The sequence below is a fragment of the Balaenoptera ricei genome, chromosome 3 (assembly GCF_028023285.1).
Source record: "Balaenoptera ricei isolate mBalRic1 chromosome 3, mBalRic1.hap2, whole genome shotgun sequence".
Lineage (NCBI taxonomy): Eukaryota > Metazoa > Chordata > Mammalia > Artiodactyla > Balaenopteridae > Balaenoptera > Balaenoptera ricei.
Genome location: NC_082641.1, coordinates 106,681,383 through 106,708,537, shown reverse-complemented (window position 1 = coordinate 106,708,537; position 27,155 = coordinate 106,681,383). Strand labels below are relative to the sequence as shown.

Sequence of the window (27,155 nt, the reverse complement as noted above, 5' to 3'; positions counted from 1 at the left end):
AACAAACTGTTACATAGGGAACTCAGAATCAAGTAACTTAAGTCAGCTCTCCTCTACTAACTGATACTTGGACTATATTAGGAACTCTTTCAGGCCATTAAAATATTCTCTAACATGTTTTTAAGCTATCCAGTTCCGAAATTCCTGTGTTAATGATAAAGTTGGAAGTTAACTCTTGTAACTCATTACTGTTCTACTACCCAGTACGTTAAGCTTCTCCTTTGATATCAGGGAGGGTCTTTTTTTATTTTATTTTATTTTATTGGAGCATAGGTGATTTACAATGTTGTGTTAGTTTCAGGTGTACAGCAAAGTGATTCAGTTATACATATACATATATTCATTCTTTTTTAGATTCTTTTCTCATATAGGTTATCACAGAATATTGAGTAGAGTTCCCTATGCTATATGGTAGGTCCTTGTTGGTTATCTATCTTATATATAGTAGTGTGTGTATGTTCATCCCAAGCTCCTGATTTATCCCCCCTCCCACGTTTCCCCTTTGGTAACCATACGTTTGTTTTCAAAGTCTGTGGGTCTGTTTCTCTTTTGTGAATAGGGAGGGTCTTAATTACTAGATAGAATCCTATCAATTAATTACTTCTGCAGCACATTAGCTTGTGCTCTATTGTAATAAAATTTACTTTTGAAGTAAAATACATTAAATATTTTCACATTCTCAAATGATTTTTTAAAAAAGTACTTTCATAAAGTAGAACACCCATTCTAAGGTAAAGTTTTGAAAGGTAAAAAGGGAATGAGAAAATTCTCCAAAGGCTAAGTCCTAGGAGAAAAACTGAAAAAAGAAAACGCTATATATGCCTTTTTTCTAAAACTGTATTGTTCCGTATATACAGAAGTTTTGTTTCCGTAGATAATATTAAAAATCCTCAAGACCTTACCTCTTGCTATAAGAGTGGCCTAATGATATATGCCTGCTTTTACATTAAGAATTGCTCTATTGTAAGCACTCATAACCTGAGAGCCTTAACTTTCACATTCAGAACTATTCTACTGGGAATTCAGCTCAATGCTTTGATGAAGTTTTTCTTCTTCCTCTTCTTTATCTTCTGTAATGTGGTGTTATTTCTGCAGTTTCCATATGGATTGATTGTGGACAGACATATTCCTTTTCTGCAATCTCTTCCCTCTAAGAAATGAATTTTTTGTTTGTGTGTTTTTTTGTTTTTTGTTTTTTACTTTTTTTGGACTTAATATAGAATTTTTCTCTTTAAAATTTGTTTAAATAAGGTAAGCTTAAATGGCTTCTGATATAATATAGCACATGAGATCCAGTTCAATTAGGTGGAAACAAATAATGGTCATATGTGAGGGAACTACTGTGTAAAAGTGTTTGTTTGATTATATCAAACATCTGCTTAAAAGGTGTAGAAGATAAAGTATAAAACCTTGAAAGAACACAAGTTTTAGGGAAGAAACAAAAAAGAAGTTGACTTGAAGTTTCAAACTAAAGTTATAAAATCTTCTGGTAGACTTTGTTCATAAAGGAAAACTTTTTTCAATTTGAATTGAATCTTTTTTTTCAATTCAGAGAAACCATTCTTTGGAAAGAAGAGCAGTAGAGTGGGTAGGTGATATTGTATATTAGTAACCTAGTCACTGTGGTAAAAGCATTCAGATTGAGCAATTACATTTAGGTAGTTACATTTAGAGCCTTCATACTGCACCAGTCATGATGTCTCTTTGTTTTTTTATTTTCCCCCATAAACCACAAGGCAGAGAACATAGAACAAGAACGAAAAGAATCAGGGACCACAGGAAACTTCTGTTCTGTGAATGAAGCGGAACAGAGTACCATGCTTAAGATCTAGAGCTTAAGATCAGGATAGAAGAAGTGAAAGTCTAATGAGTAAATGTAATAAATCACCTGTGATATCATCAGAAATGCAAATTCCTGCATCTCAACACAGATATACTAAATCAGAACGTCTTTAGAAAGGACCTAGGAATTTAAATTCCACTAATTCTCCAGGTGACTTTTTAGTATATTAACATTTGAAATCCAAATAAAGCCAATTTAGAGATTTTTATTTAAAAAAAAATCATACAGAGCCAATTGCCTGATAATAATTAGGCCTTATGCTAAGAATACATTTGTAACCTAAGATCAAGCTAAGTAGCTACTGATAATCAGTAATATTTTGTCTGAGGTGGCACAGCTTTTTACCTAAATGTTTCATTTCTTATAAATCTTGCTCTAGATTGTATTTTTGTGTTTATTCATCTTTTAAGAAGTAGTTAACAAACTAATACTCATTAAAGACTTTCTCAAATGGGAGAGCCATAGTTGACTAGGACATCTGGGTTCTGGAGCTAGCTTCAGTCTCTTGGATCTCTCTGGGCTTTGGTTTTTCTCTTCTGTCAAATACCGTTTAGACTAAATCAGGAGCTGTGAAGTTAAGGACCGTGGGTAGAGTTGGCCTGGCTAACCTATAGGGAGAGACGGGAGATGGGGCTACTGGAAAGGGGGCTGGCACTGTTCAGCTCTAACCAAAAGTTGCCAGGAAAGAATTCAGACTCAGGATTGCCTGAGTGTCCAACTTTTCAAGAGAAGCTGGAAATCCTGCTTGTAATAAGAAATCTGATTGTTAAATGGTTGCAACTAATGCAAAATATCTAACATATAGCACGGGCCAATACTTTAAAGAACAATTAAAACACTTTGGTTGGCTAGATTTAGCCTGTAGGCTAATTTGTGGCCTTGTTAAGATCCTTTCTAGTTCCCAAATCCTGTATATCCTCTACGTTTCACAGCTCTCCAGTTCTATATTACCATATTGTCAACTCTAGGCACCTGGAGACAACATAAGTAGTAACTAAGAGGAGCTAGTTACAGGGTATTTCCTTATAGACTTAATTCTGCTTCAGTGTAGGACATTCATATTAGTTTCAAAGGGACAATACTAAGAAGATATTTAGCAGAGCAGATGCCTGGCTGTAGAAACTTAAATTGTCCATCCTCATTGAACATGTCATGGCTAATGACTGTGTCCATATAAGTGAGTTAAGATTAGACAGGACTAAAGGATCTGAGCGATCAGATTGCCTGTAGTTTTTAAGTCTGTCCTGTGAGTTGTAGGGCCTATGTTTCCATGTCATGTACATATACAGTAAAGATAGCTAATTAGGACAAATAAACGTTTCTGCTGTCTCACTCTTTTACAAATCATAAAGCCTTCAGGAATCTTTCTTTACCTCTCTGTATAATTCATTCGATCTTTGAAGGTTTGGATTTTTTCCAACTTAAATGTTAAGTAAATCTAATGCAATTTTGTTGAATTAAAAAAAAATAGACCATTAAATCAAAACTACAATGAGGTATCACCTTATACTGGTCAGAATGGCCACCATCAAAAAGTCTACAAATAATAAATGCTGGAGAGGGTGTGGAGAAAAGGGAAGCCTCCTACATTGTTGGTGGGAATGTAAACTGGTGCAGCCACTATGGAGAACAGTATGGAGAGTCCTTAAAAAAATAAAAATAGAGTTACCATGTGATGCTGAAATCCTACTCCTGAGCATATAACTGGAAAAGATGAAAACTCTAGTTCAAAAAGATACATTCACCCCAATGTTCACAGCAGCACTAGTCACAATAGCCAAGACAGGGAAGCAACCTAAATGTACATTATCATATGAGTGAATAAAGAAGATGTGGTATATATATATATAATGGAATATAATTTAGCCATAAAAAATGAAATAATGCCATTTGCAGCAACATGGACGACGTAGATATTATCATACTGAGTGAAGTAAGTCAGGCAAAGAAAGACAAATATCATGTGATATCACTTATATGTGGAAACTAAAAACATAATACAAATCAACTTACTTACAAAACAGAAACAGACTCACAGACATAGAAAACAAACTTATGATTACCAAAGGGAAAAGGGAAGGGGGAGGGATAAATTAGGATTATGGAATTAAGAGATGCATACCACTATATATAAAATAGATAAACAACAAGGGTTTACTGTATAGCACAGGGAACTATATTCAATATCTTGTAATAATCTATAGTGGAAAAGGATCTGAAGCTGTACACCTGACACTAACACAATATTGTAAATCAACTATAGTTAAATTTTAAAAAATAGACCATTGTATAGTTGCCAAAACCTACTTTTGCATACATATCTGCAACATTGACACCCCATTCCCACACATATTTAAGTATAAAAGCTTAAGTTCAGAAAGATTCCTTCAGTTGTATTTAGAGGTGTTATCCCAAAGTTATTAGATTTCTACCCCTTGTGTTGAACTATCCTTTGCTATATTGAAGTCCTGGAAAATTTTAGAAGTTCCATTCAGCATTTTATACAGTACTGATTGACTCACTTGATATTTCCAGATTACTAAAGGCCTGAGTATTTATAGAAGGGTTACCACGCCCTCTGTTCACTCTTTTTTTGAGAAGAGATTTACTGACTGGGGAATCTCTAAAGGTATGTTGAAGACACACTTGGATTGAGATGGGCATCCTTGTTCTGCCCTGAACCCAGGATTTTGGGTAATAAGATCTGGCATTTGTTGATTCTCTCTGTGCCAGATTCTTTATGTACATTATTCATAATCTTACAACCACCCTGCAAAGTAGCTATTCCCATATTACAGCTGAGGAAATTGAGGCTCAGAGATAGTAAGGGACTTGTCTGAATGACCAAACTGGGATCCGAACCTAATTCTGCATGGTTCCAATGTCCATATTTTGTCCATTACTTCCTGGTGCCTCCCAGTATTGCAGAGTGGAGAGAGGGTTTTCTGGGCCCCAGTTTTCTCATCTGTAAAACATGGGAGTTGGACAGTATGATCACTGAAGTCTGTTTTACTTTTAACATCCTATACTGATATTTTAGGGCTTTCTGTTACAGAGAATATGACTCATTCCTAGGCAAAACCCACTTTGAATGTTTTCAGATACCTCAGATCCTGGCTGAGATTTTCAAACAGGATGTTGACAGATATACTTAATATTAATCTTGTCTCTTGTGGTATTGGGATTCCTGCCAATTCTTTGTCACTCAAAACAATGGAGCGCATTATTTTCTGTTCTATTTTCACGTAAACCTACTCTAGACTCTTTCTCTTCCTTACCCTGAGCTGTGGATTTATATTTAACCAGACTCTTGACTTTTTAAATCTTTATTTGCACATTTGTACAACTATAATACAGATTTCTAAGTCTTTTTAAAAAATCCACAGTACTCTAGGTTCTCTTTAGAACATCATGTAAAACAGTACCACATAAAACTGGACAATAATAAGATGATGTCAGAGGATCACATTGCTAGTTGCCAAGTGAACTATTAGAGTTAGTGAAGACAAAATTTAAATTCTCTCCATATTACCTATGTATTTGAAATCTACACACACACTTGCAAGTACTTCTATTTATTATGGAAGTACATTTTGAATTCACGTAGATTAAGGTATTTGGAAATCTAAGCTGCATCTCAACTAATATCAGCATCTTAGATACTAAACCAATTTTTGTACAAGTTGGAAATGACTACATCTGTACTTTTCTCTACTGCTAGTTCTATCCAGGAATTAATCTTTCTAATGATTAGATTTACATAGTAACAAAACAGAACAATGACAACAACAAAAAACAGCCCCTTAATTATCTCAGGATTGTCTAGCTTTTCTTTTGAGATAGTGAGGTTCTATGATATTTATTCTTTAGCTTAGGGGCTTCCTCCATTGCTCCAAAAAATGTAATGGCATCAGATAATTGTACAACTTAATTCTGAAAAAAAGAATGCAAATTAAAAATCTTCAAATAATAATTATTGTAACCAACATTCTTTATAGCCTCTTGCCTATAAATCATCATCATTCCTGATGTTGATTCTCTGCTGAAAACCAACATTTATTGACAGTTTTCTTTATGCAAGGCAACAATACTGGATACTGTTGGAAGACACAAATATGCTAAAGATGTAATGCATGCCCTTAAGGAGCTTATGGTGTAATAGGGAAGAGATGGACAAAAATTGTTAAATAAGCTAAAAGATGATATACACCATTAAAAGAGCACAAATAAGTGCTTAAGGGGTTCTGAAGAGCTGGGCATTTCACCTTGGACTTGAAGGTCAGGAAACATTTAGACATTTAGGGGAGGATGTTCCAGAAACAGAAACAAAACAAAGATCTTCATGACTTTTATCATTTGGTCCATTCTTTTTGAATTTTCTTTTGCATCCACCCCATCTCATGCATATCTCTCAACATGGTTAACACTCGTATTTATCATTTAAGACCCAATGGGGGTCTCATCCATCAAGAATCCTCCTCCATCCAGGAGATTATGAATTCTAATTCAGTTTGATTGGGATAAATGAATATCCTTCTCAAGTTTTCTCCATTTTATTAAATTAATCTCCTGCCACTTCTTTTCAAGAGTTGGAATCCCAGGACTCATCTTTGTTACCTTCATCTCCTTCCTTCACCCCCACATCCAGTTTATCACCATGTCTCACTAATTCTTTTTCCAAAATAAAGATTAAGTCAATTTTAGATTAAGAAAAGGTATATGCATATACATATGACACACAATACAATGGAATAGTGTTCAGTTATAAAAAGAAATGAAATTTTAATATATGCTGCAGCATGGGTGGACTTCAAAAACATTGTGTTTAGTGAAATAAGCCAGAAACAGAGGGCTAAATATGATTCCACTTATATGAAGTACCTATAATGGACAAATTCATAAAGACAGAAAGTAGAATAGAGATTACCAGGGTCTGGAAGGAAGGGGGAGTTATTGTTCAATGGGTACAGAATTTTTGTTGGAGATGATGAAAAAATTTTGGATATCAATAGTGGTGATGGTTATACAACATTGTGAATATGTTAAATACCACTGAACTGTATACCTACAAATGGTTAAAATGATAAATACTCTGTTATGTGTATTATACTACAGTAACACTTTTAAATTAAATCCATTTTCTCCAATTCTACTTCTGTGGTCCATACCACCACTTCCTCTCACCTGGACTATTGAAATACTACGTTTGATCTAGTCCCTGCCCTTCTTTACACACTCATCCCCTGCACTTTCCCCTTCATTTACTTACTTCACTTCAGGGATATTAGATTTGTTACTATTGTGAACAAACATCAAACTGTTTCCCTGAAATAGCTTTATACTTGCTATTTCCTTTTGGAGTGTGCTTGTCCTCTTCCTCTCTATATGCTTGACTACTACTCATAATTCATGTTTCAGTTGAAATGTCATCTCCTTCTTAAAGAGGCTTTTGCTGATCTACCTCATCAAAATGTTCTCTACCCTACTCCAACTTTTATTTTATATCATAAAATTCTGTGTAATTTCTTCACTGCACTTATCCCAATTTGTAACTTTTCTTTTTACCGATTTATTTATCTTGAGTAATGGGGTAAATGGTGGTGCCACAGCCTAAGATGGGAGAAGATAGTGTAAGACCATCTTTGAAGCATGGTTAGGTTGGAAGAGAAAATGTAAAGTTAACCTGCAAACAGATGAATCTGGAGTTAAAGGGAGAGAGTTGGACTGGAGATACAAATTTAGGAATTATTAGATGATAGGTGATATTTAAGGCCATGAGAATGAATGAGACAATCCAGGGAAAAACTGAAAATTGAGAGAAAGAGGGGGCTCTGGACTAGGTCTAGAAAGTCTTCAGAGGTTCTATAAAGTAGAATTCAACACATTAGAGAAGTAACCAATAAGGAAGAAGAAAAACTAGGACTCTGTGGTTTGACATAGCCAAGAGTGGAAATGTGTCAGGAAAAAAGCAGTGATCATCTGTGTTGTGTGATGCTATGAATTGAAGTAAGATGAACACAGGAAAGTTTACATTGGGTCTGACATCATGAAGATAGTTGGGGACCTTGGTTAGAGTACTTTCAGTGGAATACCATCATCTAAATGGGGTGGGAGAAACAAGATTGAGGTGGATTAAACAGCAAATTGGAGGGTGGTGAGGAAGTCAAGACAGTCTGGAGCTGTTTACTTTAGAATAAGAGTGGGAAAATGGTACTGAGTGATGAGGAATCAAAGAAGTTTTTGCAGGGATGTGAGCTACCAACATGTTCCCATGCAGATAGGAATGAGCTAGCAAAGAGTATATGATGCAAGTGTGAGGTAGGATAAATAAGTGACATACCTAAGAAGGTGAGAACCATGGGGTCTGGAGCACTAATAGCAGGATAGAACCTTGAATGAGAGGAGGGACACTTTCTCCACTGGTAACAGAAGGCAATCAGAAGAACACAGGTGACCACATGAAGCAAGAATTAAATTCCATCAGTAGTGGAAAGGTGAGAGTCTCCATTTGATGATCCGCATGTTCTCAGTGAGTTACAGGTGAGGTCATCAGCTGGGTGTAAGTGTGGAGCAGGAGAGGGAAATTTGAGAAGAGACAGGAGGGTACAGAATAGTTGTCTAGGAGAGTGAGAAAGCAACTTACTGGAAAAAAATCACAGCTGTTCTGCTGGGAAAAGTTTCATGCTCATCTGAGGTCTGTAGTCATACAAACAAAGTAAAACCAATCAGGCAGGTTTTGTTATTTTGTCAGCAGATATGAAGAATAGAGATAGAGGGTTTCTATCAGATATTTTGTCAGGCAAGTGATGGAGAGAGGGAATATAAGTAGGTAAAAGGAGGTTTTAAGAAATAAATCTACAAAGATATGTTGAGGCCAGTTCATGGAGAACTCTGAATGTCAGGCTAAAATATATGACCTTTATTTCACAAACAATGAGAAGCCATTAAAGTATTTCTCACTATGAAAGTGACATTACCAAAACTATATTCTTGCATAATTAACCTGCCTTTAATGTAAGGCACTGAGATGGTTACAGAATAGAACCAACAAGAATATTTGTGAAGGACCAGGGGTTAGATAATCAAGATCTAAATGAAAGTAAGCAACAGTTGACTTGAACCAGACCACTGAAGGTTAAATTCTTAAGAGATCTTGGTATCTTTTGGAACTAAACCAACTTGATGGGAATATCAGGTTACAGGGGAGAGAATCCTACAAGCTGGACAGGGATTAGGCAGGATATTACTTAAAGCAGCTGGCAACAGCTGTACATCAGGAGACATATTGATTAATCACAGAATGAATGAGAACTTAAGAGTCACCTTGAGTATTGGAACCAAATAAATAATCATTAAACTGTTGGTCATTGATAGGGCCAGTGGAGGTCAGGAAGAGTTCAGGAAGTGGTATGCATGATGGGCGGGGTCAGAAGGCATAGACTACAGCCAACACAAGGATGCCGGGTGCTGGCCCAAAGTGCTAAATAGGGCAGGGAGGCCAGCCAGTTTAGAGAGTAGAATAGAAAGGACTTTGGATCTAATGTTCAGTTTAGTTTTTAATGTTCAGTTTAGTTTTTCAGGATTGGCCAGTTTAATGATAATGCTCGGATCTGAACCCTGAGTCCTAGATTTTATGCCATCTAAATATATGTATTTACCATAGTATGAGTTGAAATGGTGAAGTGAAAAGTCATAAAATAACATAGTTGGAGATAAATCAATACCAGCTTGTTACAATACAGTATAGAAGAATCAGTAATACTTTAAATCAATCCTAGGATTTGATAATCTCCTTCTACCAGGGACCCAGCATCTGTGCTAGTGGTCCTACAGATATTACTGGCAATCTGAAAGTACAATCTGTTCCCTGGTAAATCTGCCACACAGGTTGGCTTTAAATTTTTAATTTTATAAGCAAACTTTATCCAATGCCTAGGAGTTCATAACCATATTAGGCAACAGAACATTAGGACAGAATTCCATTAAGTTTTATTCAATGTCCATCCATCCAATATTTCATGACCATTAAGTATCAGGCACTGTGCTAGACTGTGGATACAAAGAAAAAGTAATATGCCATCTCTGTTTCTCTTCAAGGAAACTCTAGGTCTGTTAGTAAAGAAAGATAAAGAGATATTTATATAATAGATGTTATGACTGTGGTATGCACAAGGCTTATGGATGCATAATTCATGGAAAGGCTAGTGAGTGGGTGGGGAAATGGTAGTGGTCATGGAAGTGGTTGCAAAAGACTTTCTGAAGAAGGACCAGGAGACACGAAGGGGACAGGGTTGGGATAGGGGTAAAGGGTTAAGGCATCTTACAAAGAGGAAATAGCTGGGGCAAAGCCTTCACAAACTGAGCAGAGTGGCACTTTGGGGGAAATTTCTAGTAGTTACACATGGTTATAACATTTCAGTTAGCCCTGGGTGGACGGTGGTGATCAGAGTCAGACCCCCAGCCACACTGCCCAGCTAAGCCAAGAGTTTCATGGAAGAGGCATTGAAAATCTAACTTAAAACAGCTGTGGCGAGAAGAAGTTGCTGCTGCAGGTGGCCTGGCTTTAGGAAGACCAGTTCTGGAGGCTGGGGAGTCTAAGATGAAAAGTGCTGGCTAAGTCAGTTCCTGTATAAACTCCATGAAGCCAGACATTTTGGACTGCTTTTTACTACTGAAATCCATGGATCTAGATTAGTTCCTGGTTCATAATTTTCAGAAGGACTGGAGAAGAGCAGAGATGAGAATGACTTTCAGAATTACAACAGCTTGGAAATCTTGAACAGAAGCCAGTCTGACAGGTAGAAAGTTTTGCTTTTACCATTTGGTTTGGGATTCCATCTGTTTGTTTTTTATTTTTCCTTTTTTTTCTTCCTTTTCTTCTGAGCCATGTGACTGACAGGGTCTTGGTGCACACCCTGAGCCTCTGAGGTGGGAGAGCCGAGTCCAGGAATTGGACCACCAGAGACCTACCAGCTCCATGTAATATCAATCGGCAAGGGCTCTCCCAGAGATCTCTGTGTCAACACTAAGACCCAGCTCCACCCAAAGGCCAGCAAGCTCCAGTGCTGGACACCCCATGCCAAACAACTAGCAAGACAGGAACACAATTAGCAGAGAGGCTGCCTAAAGTTATACTAAGTTCACAGACACCAAAAACACACCACCATACGTGGCCCTGCCCACCAGAAGGATAAGATCCAGCCCCACCCACCAGAACACAGGCACCAGTCCCCTCCACCAGGAAGCCTACACAAGCCACTGAACCAACCTCACGCACTAGGGGCAGGCACCAAAAACAATGGGAACTATGCACCTGCAGCCTGTGAAAAGGAGACCCCAAACACAGTAAGTTGAACAAAATGAGAAGACAGAGAAATATGCAGCATATGAAGGAGCAAGGTAAAAACCCACCAGACCAAACAAATGAAGAGGAAACAGGCAGTCTACCTGAGAAGAATTCAGAGTAATGATAGTAAAGATGATCCAAAATCTTGGAAATAGAATGGAGAAAACACAAGAAATGTTTAACAAGGACCTAGAAGAACTAAAGAGCAAACAAACAATGATGAACAACACAATAAATGGAATTAAAAATTCTCTAGAAGGAATCAATAGCAGAATAACTGAGGCAGAAGAACAGATAAGGGACCTGGAAGATAAAATAGTGGAAATAACTACCTCAGAGAAGAATAAAGAAAAAAGAAGGAAAAGAATTGAGAGTCTCAGAGACCTCTGGGACAACATTAAATGCACCAACATTCGAATTATAGGGGTCCCAGAAGAAAAGAAAAAGAAACGGTCTGAGAAAATATTTGAAGAGATTATAGTTGAAAATTTCCCTAAAATGGGAAAGGAAATAGTCAATCAAGTTCAGGAAATGCAGAGAGTCCCATGCAGGATAAATCCAAGGAGAAACACGCCAAGACACATATTAATCAAACTATCAAAAATTAAATACAAAGAAAATATATTAAAAGCAGCAAGGGAAAAGCAACAAATAACAAACAAGGGAATCCCCATAAGGTTAACAACTGACCTTTCAGCAGAAACTCTGCAAGCCAGAAGGGAGTGGCAGGACATATTTAAAGAGATGAAAGGGAAAAAACTACAACCAAGATTACTCTACCCAGCAAGGATCTCATTCATTTTTGATGGAGAAATTAAAACCTTTCCAGAGAAGCAAAAGTTAAAGAATTCAACACCACCAAACCATCTTTACAACAAATGCTAAAGGAACTTCTCTAGGCAGGAGACACAAGAAGGAAAAGACCTACAAAAACAAACCCAAAACAATTAAGAAAATGGTAATAGGAACATACATATTGATAATTACGTTAAATGTAAATGGATTAAAGGCTCTAAACAAAAGACACAGACTGGCTGAATGGATACAAAAACAAGACCCATATATATGCTGTCTACAAGAGACCCACTTCAGACCTAGGGACACATATAGAGTGAAAGTGAGGGGATGGAAAAGATATTCCATGCAAATGGAAATCAAAAGAAAGCTGGAGTAGCAATTCTCATATCAGACAAAATAGATGTTAAAATAAAAACTATTATGAGAGACAAAGAAGGACACTACATAATGATCAAGGGATCAATCCAAGAAGATACAACAATTGTAAATATTTATGCATGCAACATAGGAGCACCTCACTACATAATGCAAATGTTAACGGCCATAAAAGGGGAAATCGACAGTAGCACAATAATAGTGGAGGATTTTAACACCCCACTTTCACCAATAGACAGATCATTCACAATGAAAATAAATAGGGAAAAACAAGCTTTAAATGACACATTAGACCAGAAAGAATTAATTGATATTTATAGGACATTCCATAAAAAACAATGGAATACACTTTCTTCTGAAGTGCTCATGGAACATTCTCCAGGATAGATCATATCTTGGGTCACAAATCAAGCCTTGGTAAATTTAAGAAAATTGAAATCATCTCAAGTATCTTTTCCAACCACAATGATATGACACTAGATATCAATTACAGGAAAAAAAATTCTAAAAAATACAAACACATGGAGGCTAAACAATATGCTACTAAGTAACCAAGAGATCACTGAAGAAATCAAAGAGGAAATAAAAAAATATGTAGAAACAAATGACAATGAAAATATGATGACCCAAAACCTATGGGATGAAGCAAAACAGCTCTAAGAGGGAAGTTTATAGCAATAAAATCCTACCTCAAGAAACAAGAAAAATCTCAAACAACCTAACCTTACACCTAAAGCAATTAGAGAAAGAAGAATGACCAAAAAAAAAATCAAAGTTAGCAGAAGGAAAGAAATCATAAAGATCAGATCAGAAATAAATGAAAAAGAAATGAAGGAAACAATAGCAAAGATCAATAAAATTAAAAGCTGGGTCTTTGAGAAGATAAGCAAAATCATAAACCATTAGCCAGACTCATCAAAAAAAAAAAAGAAGACTCAGATCAACAGACTTAGAAATGAAAAAGGAGAAGTAACAACTGACACTATAGAAATACAAAGAATCATGAGAGATTACTACAAGCAACTATATGCCAATAAAATGGACAACCTGGAAGAAATGGACAAATTCTTAGAAAAGTACAAGCTTCCAAGACTGAACCAGGAAGAAATAGAAAATAAAAAAAGACCAATCACAAGCACTGAAATTGAAACTGTGATTAAAAATCGTCCAACAAACAAAAGCCCAAGGCCAGATGGCTTCACAGGTGAATTCTATCAAACATTTAGAGAAGAGCTAACACCTATCCTTCTCAAACTCTTCCAAAATATAGCAGAGGGAGGAACACTCCCAAACTCATTCTACGAGGCCACCGTCACCCTGATACCAAAACCAGACGAAGATGTCACAAAGAAAGAATACTACAGGCCAGTATCAATGAGGAACATAGATGCGAAAATCCTCAACAAAATACTAGCAAACAGAATCCAACAGCACATTAAAAGGATCATACACCATGATCAAGTGGCGTTTATCCCAGGAATGCAAGGATTCTTCAATATATGCAAATCAATCAATTTGATAAACCATATTAACAAACTGAAGGAGAAAAACCATATAATCATCTCAATAGATGCAGAAAGAGCTTTCGACAAAATTCAACACCCATTTATGATAAAAACCCTCCAGAAGGTAGGCATAGAGGGAATTTACCTCAACATAATAAAGGCCATATATGTCAGACACACAGCCAACATCATTCTCAGTGGTGAAAAACTGAAACCATTTCCACTAAGATCAGGAACAAGACAAGGTTGCCCACTCGCACCACTGTTATTCAACATAGTTTTGGAAGTTTTAGCCATGGCAATCAGAGAAGAATAAGAAATAAAAGGAATCCAAATTGGAAAAGAAGATGTAAAGTTGTCACTGTTTGCAGATGACATGATACATATACATAGAGATTCCTAAAGATGCTACCAGAACACTACTAGAGCTAATCAATGAATTTGGTAAAGTAGCATGATACAAAATTAATGCACAGAAATCTCTTGTATTCCTATATACTAATGATGAAAAATCTGAAAGAGAAATTAAGGAAACTCTCCCATTTACCATCGCAACAAAAAGAATAAAATACCTATGAATAAACCTACCTAAGGAGACAAAAGACCTGTATGCAGATAACTATAAGACACTGATTTAGGAAATTAAAGACAAGACAAACAGATGGAGAGATATACCATGTTCTTGGATTGGAAGAATCAACATTGTGAAATAACTATACTATTCAAAGCAATCTACAGATTCAATGCAATCCCTATCAAACTACCAATGGCATCTTTCACAGAACTAGAAGAAAAAATTTCACAATTTGTATGGAAACACAAAAGACCCCGAATAGCCAAAGCAATCTTGAGAAAGAAAAACGGAGCTGGATGAATCAGGCTCCCTGACTTCAGACTATACTACAAAACTACAGTAATCAAGACAGTATGGTACTGGCACAAAAACAGAAATATCGATCAATGGAACAGGATAGAAAGCCCAGAGATAAACCCACGCACATATGGTTACCTTATCTTTGATAAAGGAAGCAAAAATATACAATGGAGAAAAGACAGCCTCTTCATTAAGTGGTGCTGGGAAAACTGGACAGCTATATGTAAAAAAATGAAATTAGAACACTCCATAACACCGTACACAAAAATAAACTCAAAATGGATTAAAGTGCTAAATGTTAGGCTGGATATTATAAAACTCTTAGAGGAAATCATAGGCAGAACACTCTTTGACATAAATCACAGCAAGATCCTTTTGACCCACCTCCTAGAGAAATGGAAATTTAAAAAAATTAACAAATGGGACCTAATGAAACTTAAAAGCTTTTGCACAGCAAAGGAAACCATAAACAAGACGAAAAGGCAACCCTCAGATTGGGAGAAAATATTTGCAAACAAAGCAACTGACAAAGGATTAATCTCCAAAATTTACAGGCAGCTCATGTAGCTCAATATTAAAAAAACAAACAACCCAATCCAAAAATGGGCAGAAGACCTAAACAGACATTTCTCCAAAGAAGATATACAGATTGCCGACAAACACATGAAAGGATGCTCAACATCACTAATCATTAGAGAAATTCAAATCAAAACTACAATGAGGTATCACCTCACACCAGTCAGAATGGCCATCATCAAAAAATCTACAAACAATAAATGCTGCAGAGGGTGTGGAGAAAAGGGAACCCTTTTGCACTGTTGGTGGGAATGTAAATTGATACAGCCACTATGGAGAACAGTATGGAGGCTCCTTAAGAAACTAAAAATAGAACTATCATATGACCCAGCAATCCCACTACTGTGCATATGTCCTGAGGAAACCATAATTCAAAAAGAGTCATGTACCACAATGTTCATTGCAGCACTATTTACAATAGCCCGGACATGGAAGCAACCTAAATGTCCATCAACGGATGAACGTGTAAAGCAGATGTGACACATATGTACAATGGAATATTACTCAGCCATAAAAAGAAACGAAATTGACTTATTTGTAGTGAGGTAGATGGACCTAGTCTGTCATAGAGTGGAGTAAGTCAGAAAGAGAAAAACAAATACCGTATGCTAACACATATATATGGATTCTAAAGAAAAATAATAGTTCTGATGAACCTAGGGGCAGGAGAGGAATAAAGACACAGACCACAGACGTAGAGAATGGCCTTGAGGAGATGGGGAGGGGGAAGGGTAAGCTGGGACGAAGTGAGAGAGTGGCATGGACTTATATACACTACCAAATGTAAAATAGATAGCTAGTGGGAAGCAGCTGCATAGCACAGGGAGATCAGCTCGGTGCTTTGTGACCACCTAGAGGGGTGGGATAGGGAGGGTGGGAGGGAGACGCAAGAGGGAAGGGATGTGCAGATATATGTATACATATAGCTGATTCACTTTGTTACACAGCAGATACTAACACAAAATTGTAAGGCAATTATACTCCAATAAAGATGCTAAACAAAATTTTCAATTAGGTTTGGACTTCATCCGTTTCATGTGGATTTTATTTCTCTAGTGTAATCTTTATGTATTATGTTTTTTACCCTCCCTCGATTTGAAATTCAATCGAGTTTTCTTTTATTCTTGCTTAACTTTCATAAGCAATGTGTTTAATACAGTAGATGCATGTAATAAATCAAGGAATAATATACATAAAATTTCACTCATGTAGAAAGACGTGTGAAATCAGTCATTTAGAAAGGATAAGAATATTAATTTATTGCCTTAAATTAAGCAAAAGGAAACGATGTAATTGAGGCAATAAAAGACTAGTTAGTCTTTCATTTTTCTTTGGGAATGTTTTTAAAGAAGGACCAAAGCCTTTTTATGTAATATAAATTAGAGTGTTCATTAGCATGTGCTGATGGGGAAGGAAAAAATAAAACCTTAAACCAGTTTCTATTTTCTTAAGAATTTATTCTGAAGTGAATTTTTAGCATCTTGATACTGCTTTATTGACAAAGAAATTAAGGTACTTTATTTTGTTTGCCAATATTCCCACATATATATCTTTGTTTAGAACCCACAGTTTCTGCTAAATAAATTACTTCCCTTTGGCTTTAGATCAAAAGCAACCTCAAAAGGACATCTTTTCTCAAATTCAATCACTGACTCTTGGGACTTACATGGAAAAGTTATGGTTATAAAAAAGAAAAGATCAGCCACTTGCATCTGAAGATGTTTATAACATTAAGATAGATGGATTATACAATGTCTGCTTCTAATATTTTCTCTTCTGATGATACAATTTAAAAAGATAAGCACTGATTCTTACTTTCATAGTAGTCAGCTCTGTATTTCCCTCATTGTCCCCCAACGTTCTCTTGGATTTGAGGTGTTAATTATATTCCACTAACCTTCACTTCTAAGATCACAAGGCTCTTAACTGCTCAGATCCACAAATAACATCAATTAGGTAAATGTGGCGTTTCCACTCTCTCGTGCAATCCTGTTTAACTATCAGTATCATGATAATACATCTAGGATTCTGTAGCATGGTCCTGGTTTCAAATATTTTTGAGTATGGATGTAAATTTATATGTTAGAACTCAGGCAGTGGTTTGATTTTTAGTTCTAATAATATAATCACTATAAATATATGAGACACTAAAACTTTGAAATGAAAAGTGTATTTTAAAAGAGTTCTCATTTTAAAACTGCAGGTAATCTTTTAAAAACAGTTATATATGAATTAATTAACATTATATATTACTATAAATAAAAGTGAATAGTGTCTGGTGGTGGCATACATTACAAAAAGTAAAAGCATATTGAAACTACCTTTTGTCAGAAATTTACTTAGCAGCATGGCATAAGATGAGAGGTCTTGGCACTCATCTTGAACTAGAAAAACCTATTCACCCTAAAGAGCTATCAAAATTGTTACTCTGGTCAGCTGGGATAAGGGCCTGGAAGGGACGATTTGTTAAACAGTTGAGGTCAGAATCCTGTCATAGACAGTTCAGTGTGATAAAAATTTTGCCATTCAGTTATTTTTTAAATTTAGGAGCTTTTAAGATTTAAGGTAATATTATGATTCTATAGAACTAAGTAAGTTTTATTCTGCTGACCTGAGTCTTGTAATGCTTGTTCTGCCTTTGAGGACTCATAAGAATTCTTGTTTTCATCTATGCATGAAGCGTATGTGTATCTCTCCACCATCTCTCTTGCATCCTTTTATTTCCTTGACCTCAGAGATTCACCTTTTGGAGTTATAAATGATCACTTTATGAGAATACAAATTCTGATTGTGGCTGAGGGCTCCTCTCTTCTTTGTTTGACAAGTCTATACAAAGTTCCCTGGAATAGGAACAGGGTTCCTTCTTTATTCACTAGAAATGACCCAGGAAGAAAGGGGCCTTTGGATGATGTCTAGACTGTCTATGTTTGCGGAGCAGATGTTCTAACAGTGTGCCCAGGTTGAAATGACAGCTTGTCATGGCAGGACTTCAGGTCTTACTGGAAAATCATAGCAACATTCTCAGTGATAATTTCTGGGATTAAGGAAAGCATCTGCAGAAGAGCAATAATGTTTTCAGATCTTGCAGGCACTGATTATTATGCTAGCATGATTAACACACTTCTCCTGGATCCAATGCATATTAAGCAAATCAGGAATAATGCTGTGCCTCTTACATTATCTCTTTATTTCTTCTTAGTTCTATGTTCTTTGTCCAGTATCAAATTGTGGCTTTATTTAATTGAAAAAATTTAAAGGCATAGTAGGGTAATCTGGTCCAAGGCAGTATATCTTTAAAAACAAATGTTCTTCCAGACTACTACACTGCACATATGTATCGAATATACACATAAGAGTATAAATTGAACCCAATCCCACTGGCCAGAAAGAAATCCTGTGTCTTCAAAGAGAAGTTTTCCATCTCTCCAGGACAATCTGGTCCTAGGCATCCTTTCTAAATTTGATTTGATGAGCTCAAGCCCCCCACAAGCATCCACTCATTCTTCCAAATTTATGCATATGACCAATGTATCTAGCCTCTAACTTCAACCTCCTATCAGGAAACACTGAGTCATTAAATAAAATAACATTGCGGTTTCTGGAGAATACAGGAGAGAACATCGTTCCCTTTTTGTACTTTGGCACCAAGAGGTTGGTATCACGAATGGCTGCACCAGTATCTACAGCTGACTGACAGTTGTTTGCAACCTCAAACTCTCCAGTTTATCTTCTGTTGACAAAGAAATCTCCATCTGCTGTGTGTGACAAAGGAGTGCTCACTATTTCTCTACACATTTCTTGGAAGGAAACATCTTCCTTCTCGCCTCTGGTCTGGGTTTTTTAGCAGTATTTCCAAATAGCACATGATCTTCTGGTGATCATAGCAGTTTCCACGGTTAAGTAAGAAACCTTTGAAATTGATCAAGCTCCAATTCCCATGTGCCTTGTCTGACATTTAGCTGGTGCTTGCTCTTTCATCCAAACTCTCTGGATACAGAAGCCAGGAGACTTAAAAAAAAAAACAAAAACAAAACAAAACAAAAAACTATTCCTAAGGGATGGACAGAAGGAAGGGAGCACCATTTCCTGATAATAGTATAATTCCAAAATTAGTCTTACAAACAAAGGAGGGAGGGGACCCTGACATCATTGAATTCCCACAGCTGATATAGCTAGCAAATACTGGACCTCAACCAAAAATTTCAGAATGGATCTTCTTACCCTTTGCTAATTATAAAATAAATAGATTTCCAGACTTTTTGCAAAGAAAGGGCTTAAACATGCACTTTGCAAATGATAGGGAGAGAAAGAAGAGAAATTTTGTACTTTCCTCACAAGATAAAACTGATCTTCATCTCATGGCCGTATTCTCCAAGTTTATGAGCTTTAACTAAAATAGATTAAAGGGGACAGTGAAAAGTATTTGTTGTTTTTTTTTTTTGGCTTCTGTCCAGAAAATTTTCCCATCTTTTTTTTATCTGATAGTGTCCCCTAGCCTTTGACCTCTGGCACATGACCCAGGTGTGATAAAATCCCAATGCCTTGGCCATAGCAGTTGATCCAAGGGTGATGCAAGTAGAGTCAATCAAACGGCTACCTTGAGATTTCTGTATAGAATCTGTGAGAAAGAAGTTCTGTTCCCTTTAGTTGGGTACAAATTAAGGTTCTTTGGTTGCAAGTATTATAAGCCAATGCAGACTACTTTAAGCAAAAAAAGAGTTTATTGTAAGGATATGAGAAAGCTCTCAGTGTTGAAGGAAAGCTTAACAACTTGACCTCGTGAAGTCAGCCTCAAGAATACGGGTATCAAAATAGATAATTTCTTCAGGGGGCAGGGCCCAACCTTCGGAATGAATTAGCTCTAGCTTTTTTCTGCCCTCCCTCATTCAACTCAACTCAAGATTCAAGTTCCAGAAAAAAAAGCAAGTGTGATTGGCTCAGCTAGTCACAAGCCTTTTCCTGGGTTAAGTAGGAAAGGGACACTGATTGACAGTCCCCCTGGACTGCAGAGAACAGGAGAGGCATAGTTCCCCAAAGGAAAACCATGATTCTTTTACTAAAAGAAGGAGGAAGTAGTTCTGAGCAGGCAGAAACTGATGTTCACCAAAGATTGATAAGCCAGGACAGCCAGGGGAGCTTTCCTGATCTGTGCCTGCGATAGCTCAAATGGGGCCGATAGGCAAAGAAGAGCCAAATGAGCAGTCCAGAAAGCCTGCTCAGCCTCACTGCCAGCCTTAGCAGCTCATACATTTCTGTTTAAACCAGTTTCATTTTGGTTTCTGTCACTTGCAACCAACAAAGTCCTGAGTCACGACTAGTTTTTATGTGAGTTATTTTTAGGCCTAGAGGCCTCTAGAATGGCCTTTTGAAAATTAGAACCACCCTCAATTTGTACATATTGAATAAGTAACATTTCTTGGGATCTTCTTGCAATAAGTCCCTAAGCTTTTCAGGGACTCCTGGAGGAGTTGTTTATCCTTGAGGGAACTTCTGAAATCAGTGAGAAGACTTTGGCTTTGGGGTTCTATTCCAGGAAACAGCTCTATTTCAGGAAGACTTCAGTGGACAAAGGAAGAGGCAACCTGACAGGTAATCTCTGAATGAGACTAGGGGATTATAAAGAAAAATATAAACTATTTCTATGAGGTAAATACTAAAACTCCTTAGGAACTTGTTATACTTAAAAAGCACACCTTGAAGTTATTATTCCTACAGTCTCTCATTTTTCCTAAGGTTAATTTCTGGTGTTTATTGGCCTAAACGTGAAATATCCCACCGTGGAATAGTTTCTGTATCTAAGGATTCAGTAGGAGTGCCTAAAAGAAAACTCTTTTCTGCAAATGTAAGGATAATTATGTGGGTGGGAAACTCTCCACCTTTTGTTTCCCTGAGTTCTTGTCACTTTCCATCAAGGCAGTAACACAGCTGGCAGCAATAGGAAAGTGCAGGCTGCCTGTTTGTGCTTTGATCAAATGTCACACTGAGCTTCACGCAATCTGATGCCATGGGTGGTGAGCAGCGCTTTTGACAAAGTCCCAGAAGTTGAAACAGTGAGATCCCAGGGTCCTCCTTGTTACTTTCTTAGGAAACTCTAGGTAGACAGGCAAAAAAAAAAAATCTGTGTTCAATGGCAAAAGAAGGTTGTATGCAGAACTATTAGTCAAGAAATTGGTTCCTACTTTGAGGAATAGCAGCCTTTCCAAGAGCTGTGCTGAGAGACAGTAGAAGAAGAGAGGATGGCATTGTTTAAAAGACTAGATACAAATGGACAACTATTCAAGACTAGCCTTACTCCAATAAATATTAATATGACCGCTCTCTAAAAGCTTGGAATTCTACCAAGGCAAGATTTTATTTAGACCCAAAGCATTCTCATTAAAATACACTTGACAGGGTGTTACATCTTTGTGAGGATTATTTTAATCACTGTTTTTTTTTTTCTAACTGAGATAAAATTCACATAACATAAAATTCACCATGTTAACCATTTTAAAGTGTGCAATTCAGTGGTCTTACTGTATTGACAATGTCTGTGCAAGTGTTGCCACTATCTTATTCCAGAACATTTTTATCACCCTCAAATCCCTGTTTTCTTAACATCTAGTTGCAGTAGGAGTTTTGATCCCAAGGAGGTTTGCAGGAGGAGAAATAAAAAGAGGGAGAGAAGGTTTGGGCTGAGTGCCTGGGGATGGACATCATGATAAAAAGATACTCTTTAGAATGCTAGTTAGAGTTGGCTCTGGGGTTTTGGCAAAGAGATATATCTCCTGACTTTCATAATTGTGTAGGACAGCAAGTATGATTCTTAAAATTAATGGGATAGTGTTTAAAAATAATTTTGTGTCACTGAAAAGTCAATCCTATTACAAGCCTCCCTCAAAAGTGTGTTTGGCTCTATTCAGACCATGAGCCCTGGGTAATGCCCTGGGATGTACCTGTACTACCTGGGAGAGTCTTCTTAATGAGAGTAAAACCAACAGATGACTTAAAGTTGATACGGCTTTCGGTGGGACAATGGGAACTTGCCTGTGGGAACTAGATATATGTTATTTGGTATAGCAGCTGTGCATATTAAGAGAAAAGAATTAAAAGGAAAAAAAAATCCAGAAGAGTGCATTCCCTTTAGTATGCTAGCTTGAAGTCTATAAACCAGGTCCCAGATGTTCTGGTCAAAGATACAAGCTTTCATCTTAGCAGATGACTTGATGCTCATGTGCCAACAACAGGACTTAGTCACCAAGGTCCTTTACAAAGTAACTTTGTGCTCCAAAACCAAAGGGAGCAAAGATGGTTTTGAAATCTAGCCTTAGGTTCCTGCCTACTGTTTACCAAAAGGTGGACTCAAGCTTTGAACGGGTATAATAGGCATTTCACTGAATTCTGTGAGTGAATTAAACTGTGAGCACTTCAGGTGCAGGTTGTGGAGATGAGGCAAGGAATCTGCCCTGGGCCGTGATTATCTGTACAAAGTAAAATCAACAAACAAGGATCAGGCTGTAAGTAATTTTCCTGCTGTGCCAGTTTTATAATAATGGTGTTTTTCTTTTTGGTTGAACTTTCCATTGACGAAAATCATTTATTTCCTTGGAGGTAATTTAAGTACATAGCCAATGAAATAGTTTTTCTGTGTTTACGTGTTAAAAAAAAGTTTGGTAGCTCACTGTTTCATCAATTTGAACATGCTTAAAAGTATTCCTAGTATTCCAGGACATTCCTCGGATCAGAGGTTGAATGGCAACCTTATAAATAGTCTTACTTAGAAAATGAACCAAACAGGGAAAAATTGTGCACATTTGCATAAAAAGAAATTCTAATTTATTTGGATCCATCTCTTTAATCTGCTTGTTATAACTATAGGCACTGGTTTGTAACTATAGCAGAGAAGTAGCTTCATGTTAATCCAGATAGCATGTCACTTAGAATCAACACTTTTTCCCCTCTTGTAATTTCAATTGTTACAATAAGATTGGCTTTCAGAGTAGGCGACCACGAAGTCCCTTGATGGAGGCTGGAAGGGGTCTCCTTTCCCAAAGTGGTTCATTCTCCATCTACTATGGGGTCCGAAGTTATACTGCTGGACATTTATTTCTTGGATCATGAAGGTCTTTTGTTCATCAAGAAGAATCTACTTAAAAAGTACAAATACACATGGATGGGTGACTCATTAAGCATTTTATTATATTTTAACTTGATTACCAGCTGAAAGTGGATCGGACATGTTGGTTTTGTGCCTCACTCTTTCTTTCCTGCAATGGGCTCTCCCTTCCTTTAAGGAAGTATTCTTCTCCCAGTCCAGCTCTGTGCTTCTGGGAGCCACTAGTCACAACATCCTCCTTTCCCCCCCTTATTTCCCTGTGCCCCTCCGCCCGGCGGCTGGTGCATGACCAAGCTTGTCCAACCATACTTCCCCACGCCTGGCTACAAAGATTGATTCATGGCCCCGGATGAGTACCCAACCCAAGCCAGGACAGGGTATTTTCTTGTACTTTTTCTAACTGGAGCTGGTGGAAAAATGCTTTTTTTCCTCTCTGGAGGAGAGACAAGGAGGGCAGCCCTTAGTTAATTGTGGCCATGTGTCCAGACTCTCCTGACATCCCACTTGAGGGAATGAAAGTCTCAATGCAGAGAGAAGCAGAGTGGAGAGACACAGGTGCCCTGATGGGATCTGAGACCCTGAATCTACGGGACTCTAAGGCTAATGGCATGCACTTTCTTAGTTTGTTTACACTTGTGCCAATAAATCACACTTTCTCCTTAAGCTATTATAACTGGGGGCATCTGCCATTTGCAAACAGATGTCTGAAAACCAAAAACAAGCATTTTATAAAAGGACACAGGACTAACTAGGGAAGGAGTGGTGTTCTGGTCAAGGACTGTGTGTGGGAGCTGGGTCAACCCTAATTGTCCAGTGGTTAAATGGGATTCATTGTGTGTTAAAGTTACCTACATCTTTTCAGACTTTACTTTCAAATCAATTGAGAGGTAGGGCAAGGTGACCAAAGTCTCTGAGAATGAGAGCTCATATTACTCTGGGGCCACAACGGCCTTGACAATCTCCTGGGTTATTGAATGCAGGGTGACGCTGCGTGAGACCCATGGGAGAGTAAGATTGTGCAAATATTTGGTTTAAGACCTTCCTGCTGTATGTCAGTCCACTGACTCAGGTTCTCCACCAAATAAAAGAAGCAACACATGGGTTGAAAAGGGAGTCCCTGCTTTCATCCATAATTGACCTTGGAGTACTTGACTTTATTTAAATTTATATCTGTTCATAATACATTAGGGTTTTTGTTTTGTTTTTTCCTGTACAGGTAGTTTTTTTCCCTTCTAGAAATATAGAGAAAAAAATGGACAAAGAAGCAAAGGTGGGATTTAATGTTTTCTAACCTCCCTCCGCAACCATTAGAGTCCTCGTGCCTCAGTACTATTTTAATTTTGACCCATCAATCTCTCAAAGGGACAAAATCATCATTAGATAGCAAACGATATTATTTTTGTCAAAAATGAGAGTAATGAGAAGTAGATACCTTGCAATAAAATCTTTTTTTCCACTAGATTCAAAATACAGTTGAGAAGTTGAAAGCTTCTCTCAGGCGAGCTGGAGAACTTTCTCCAATGTGCTGTACAATCATCATCAGCTTCTTCTTATGCAACCAATTTGAAATATGGCCATGATGCCTTAGAATAAAGACCTTTAAATGCATAATATTCTCTATCGGATTTTATTCTTTTAGGTTTCAAGGTGGTAAAAGCAAACTAAACTCTCTTTATGTTGTTCTGTGGAAAGAGCAAAAGCTGCGTTTCAAAGTGATGGTGTTACATGCCATTTCAATCTCGGGAAAGTGCTATTCAAAATTGAAAATGAAAACCAAACTCATATTAAACAGTTTCCCATGTGGTCAGGACGCTGGGAGTGTCTCACTTTCTGCAGCCACCACGTCACCTACTTTGTCCTCCTCCACTATTTCCACATTCCTCCTCTTTTTTCGTAATTACTTATGAGTAATGAAGGAAGCAGGAGTAAGAACAATTGCATGTTCCTGGCTTTACAAGAGTGCTGCACATCAAAGGAAGACATTCATCCCAAGGAATCATAGTTTTGCAAGAGGTCCACCAGGCAGAACGAGGTTTGCTATTGCTGCCCCAGAGCAGAGAAATAGCCTCACTGCCCCAGAGCTGCGCAGGCGCCCTGGGGTGATTGCCCAGGTTGCCATACATGTCTGTCCTGGGACAAGGTAATAATCCGCATCTCTAAGCCTGTGCTTATTCTTGTGGAATCCGTAAATGTACTTGCTTCAGAGGTTATTCTGAGAATTAAATGCACATGAAACACTTAGCAAAATGCCTGCCATGTAGTGTTAAATGTGAGCTCATATTATTGCTGATGATGACAGTCCGAGGGGTTTTCTCCCCCGGGTTTGTTATCATCTCTGAGAGAAAACTGTTTTAAAAATCCAAACCAGAGTGGCTATTAAATTTTTCTGAACCAGCCAGATTTCATTCCCAACCAGGCTTCCCTGTTTGTTTCTAGCTCGTTAGCCTATTGTTAAAACACAAATTCCTTTCCTTCCCCATGCCCGTCTTAGTCAGTCTATCGGCCCGTCTACGCTTTTAGGCAAGCCCCTCTCCTTGCCCCACTTCAGAGCCCCATCCCTGGGGGCCTCAGGTCTCCTCCTTGGGCCCTGCTCTTCCCTCACTGCCACCCAGCAAGACACTTCTCAGACGTGTTTCAGTCCCCTCTTCAGTCTCAGGGACTCTTCTTTAAGGAACTGCTTATTCATCCCCTGCCTCTCACACGGTGAAATCACACCCAGCCTGGAGTTAGGAGTTTGCGTGCTGTCTCTAATCATGCAGAAGGGAGGTCGGGCCAGGCCAGCACACTGTTGGCCCAGTACGCTGCCTGGCGCTGTGGCCTTGCTTTCTGCTTTGTTGCCAGAAAAGCTATACGCATCACCTAGGACCAAGGGCCAGTGTGTGAGTGTCACATGGTAATACTGACCTCTAGGGGCTGGCTTTCCTTCACATAGAGTCTTTATCTTCTCATTGAGTTCCAGGACTGTGATGGCAGCCTCTTGCTTAGCTGTTGCCAAATCAGTTTGTAGCTTTTCCAGTTTCCTTTTGTGCTTTAGTTTCTTAAAAAAATAAGAGTTTCCATCACTAGAGACAGATGCATCAAAGGAATAAAAAGAACTAATGATGTCTGAACAAACAGGGCCTTTGAAGGCCAGCTTAGATGAAATGCTCCCTGTTCATCTAGACTGAGTCCTGTGTGAGGTACATGTGCTCCTGTCAGAGCACTGGAATCGCCAACAATAAAAGCCTACTCTCTGCATCATTGTATCTTTCACCCTATTAAATGGTTTTTATCTGGATCTGAGCCTTGTGTTTTGGCTGCTTATATATAGAGGCAATTAGAAAAGAACTCTAGTTGGCAGTCTGCATTTTACCATTGAAGTGCCAAAACCTAAAAACATCTGACTTTTTTTCCAATCTGTAAGTAGACTCACATGAAATAATCACAGCCTTGATTCTGTCATTTTTGCCCTAACACCATAATGGTTTGCATTCAGATAAACTCTAAAACATGTGATGCTACCATGAAATGCTGATGTTTATAAATATTTACTCTGGTATCTATTTAGAGAAAGTGGTCAGTGGTAAGAGGGTTTTCAAGCAATTGAAACAGCAAGGACAGGAATTCCTTGCTATAAAATAATCTGATTTATGACATCGAGACCTTTGAAGGAACTACATTAAGAAGTTGTTACATAACCAAAGGATTCCCATTGAAACTGTATGACTAGAAAGCTCCATTTATGGTTCTCACGATGGATTTAT

General features: G+C 37.6%; 1 protein-coding gene across 1 annotated transcript in view; it reads right to left on the bottom strand.

The window, feature by feature from the left end:
• The window catches only part of CCDC192 (coiled-coil domain containing 192), a 159,963-nt gene that overhangs the window by 36,814 nt on the left and 95,994 nt on the right, over positions 1-27,155 (bottom strand). The window contains exon 4 of the mRNA XM_059919093.1: positions 26,317-26,449. Within this exon, the coding sequence (XP_059775076.1) occupies positions 26,317-26,449 (133 nt within the window). The remainder of the gene's footprint in view (positions 1-26,316; positions 26,450-27,155) is intronic.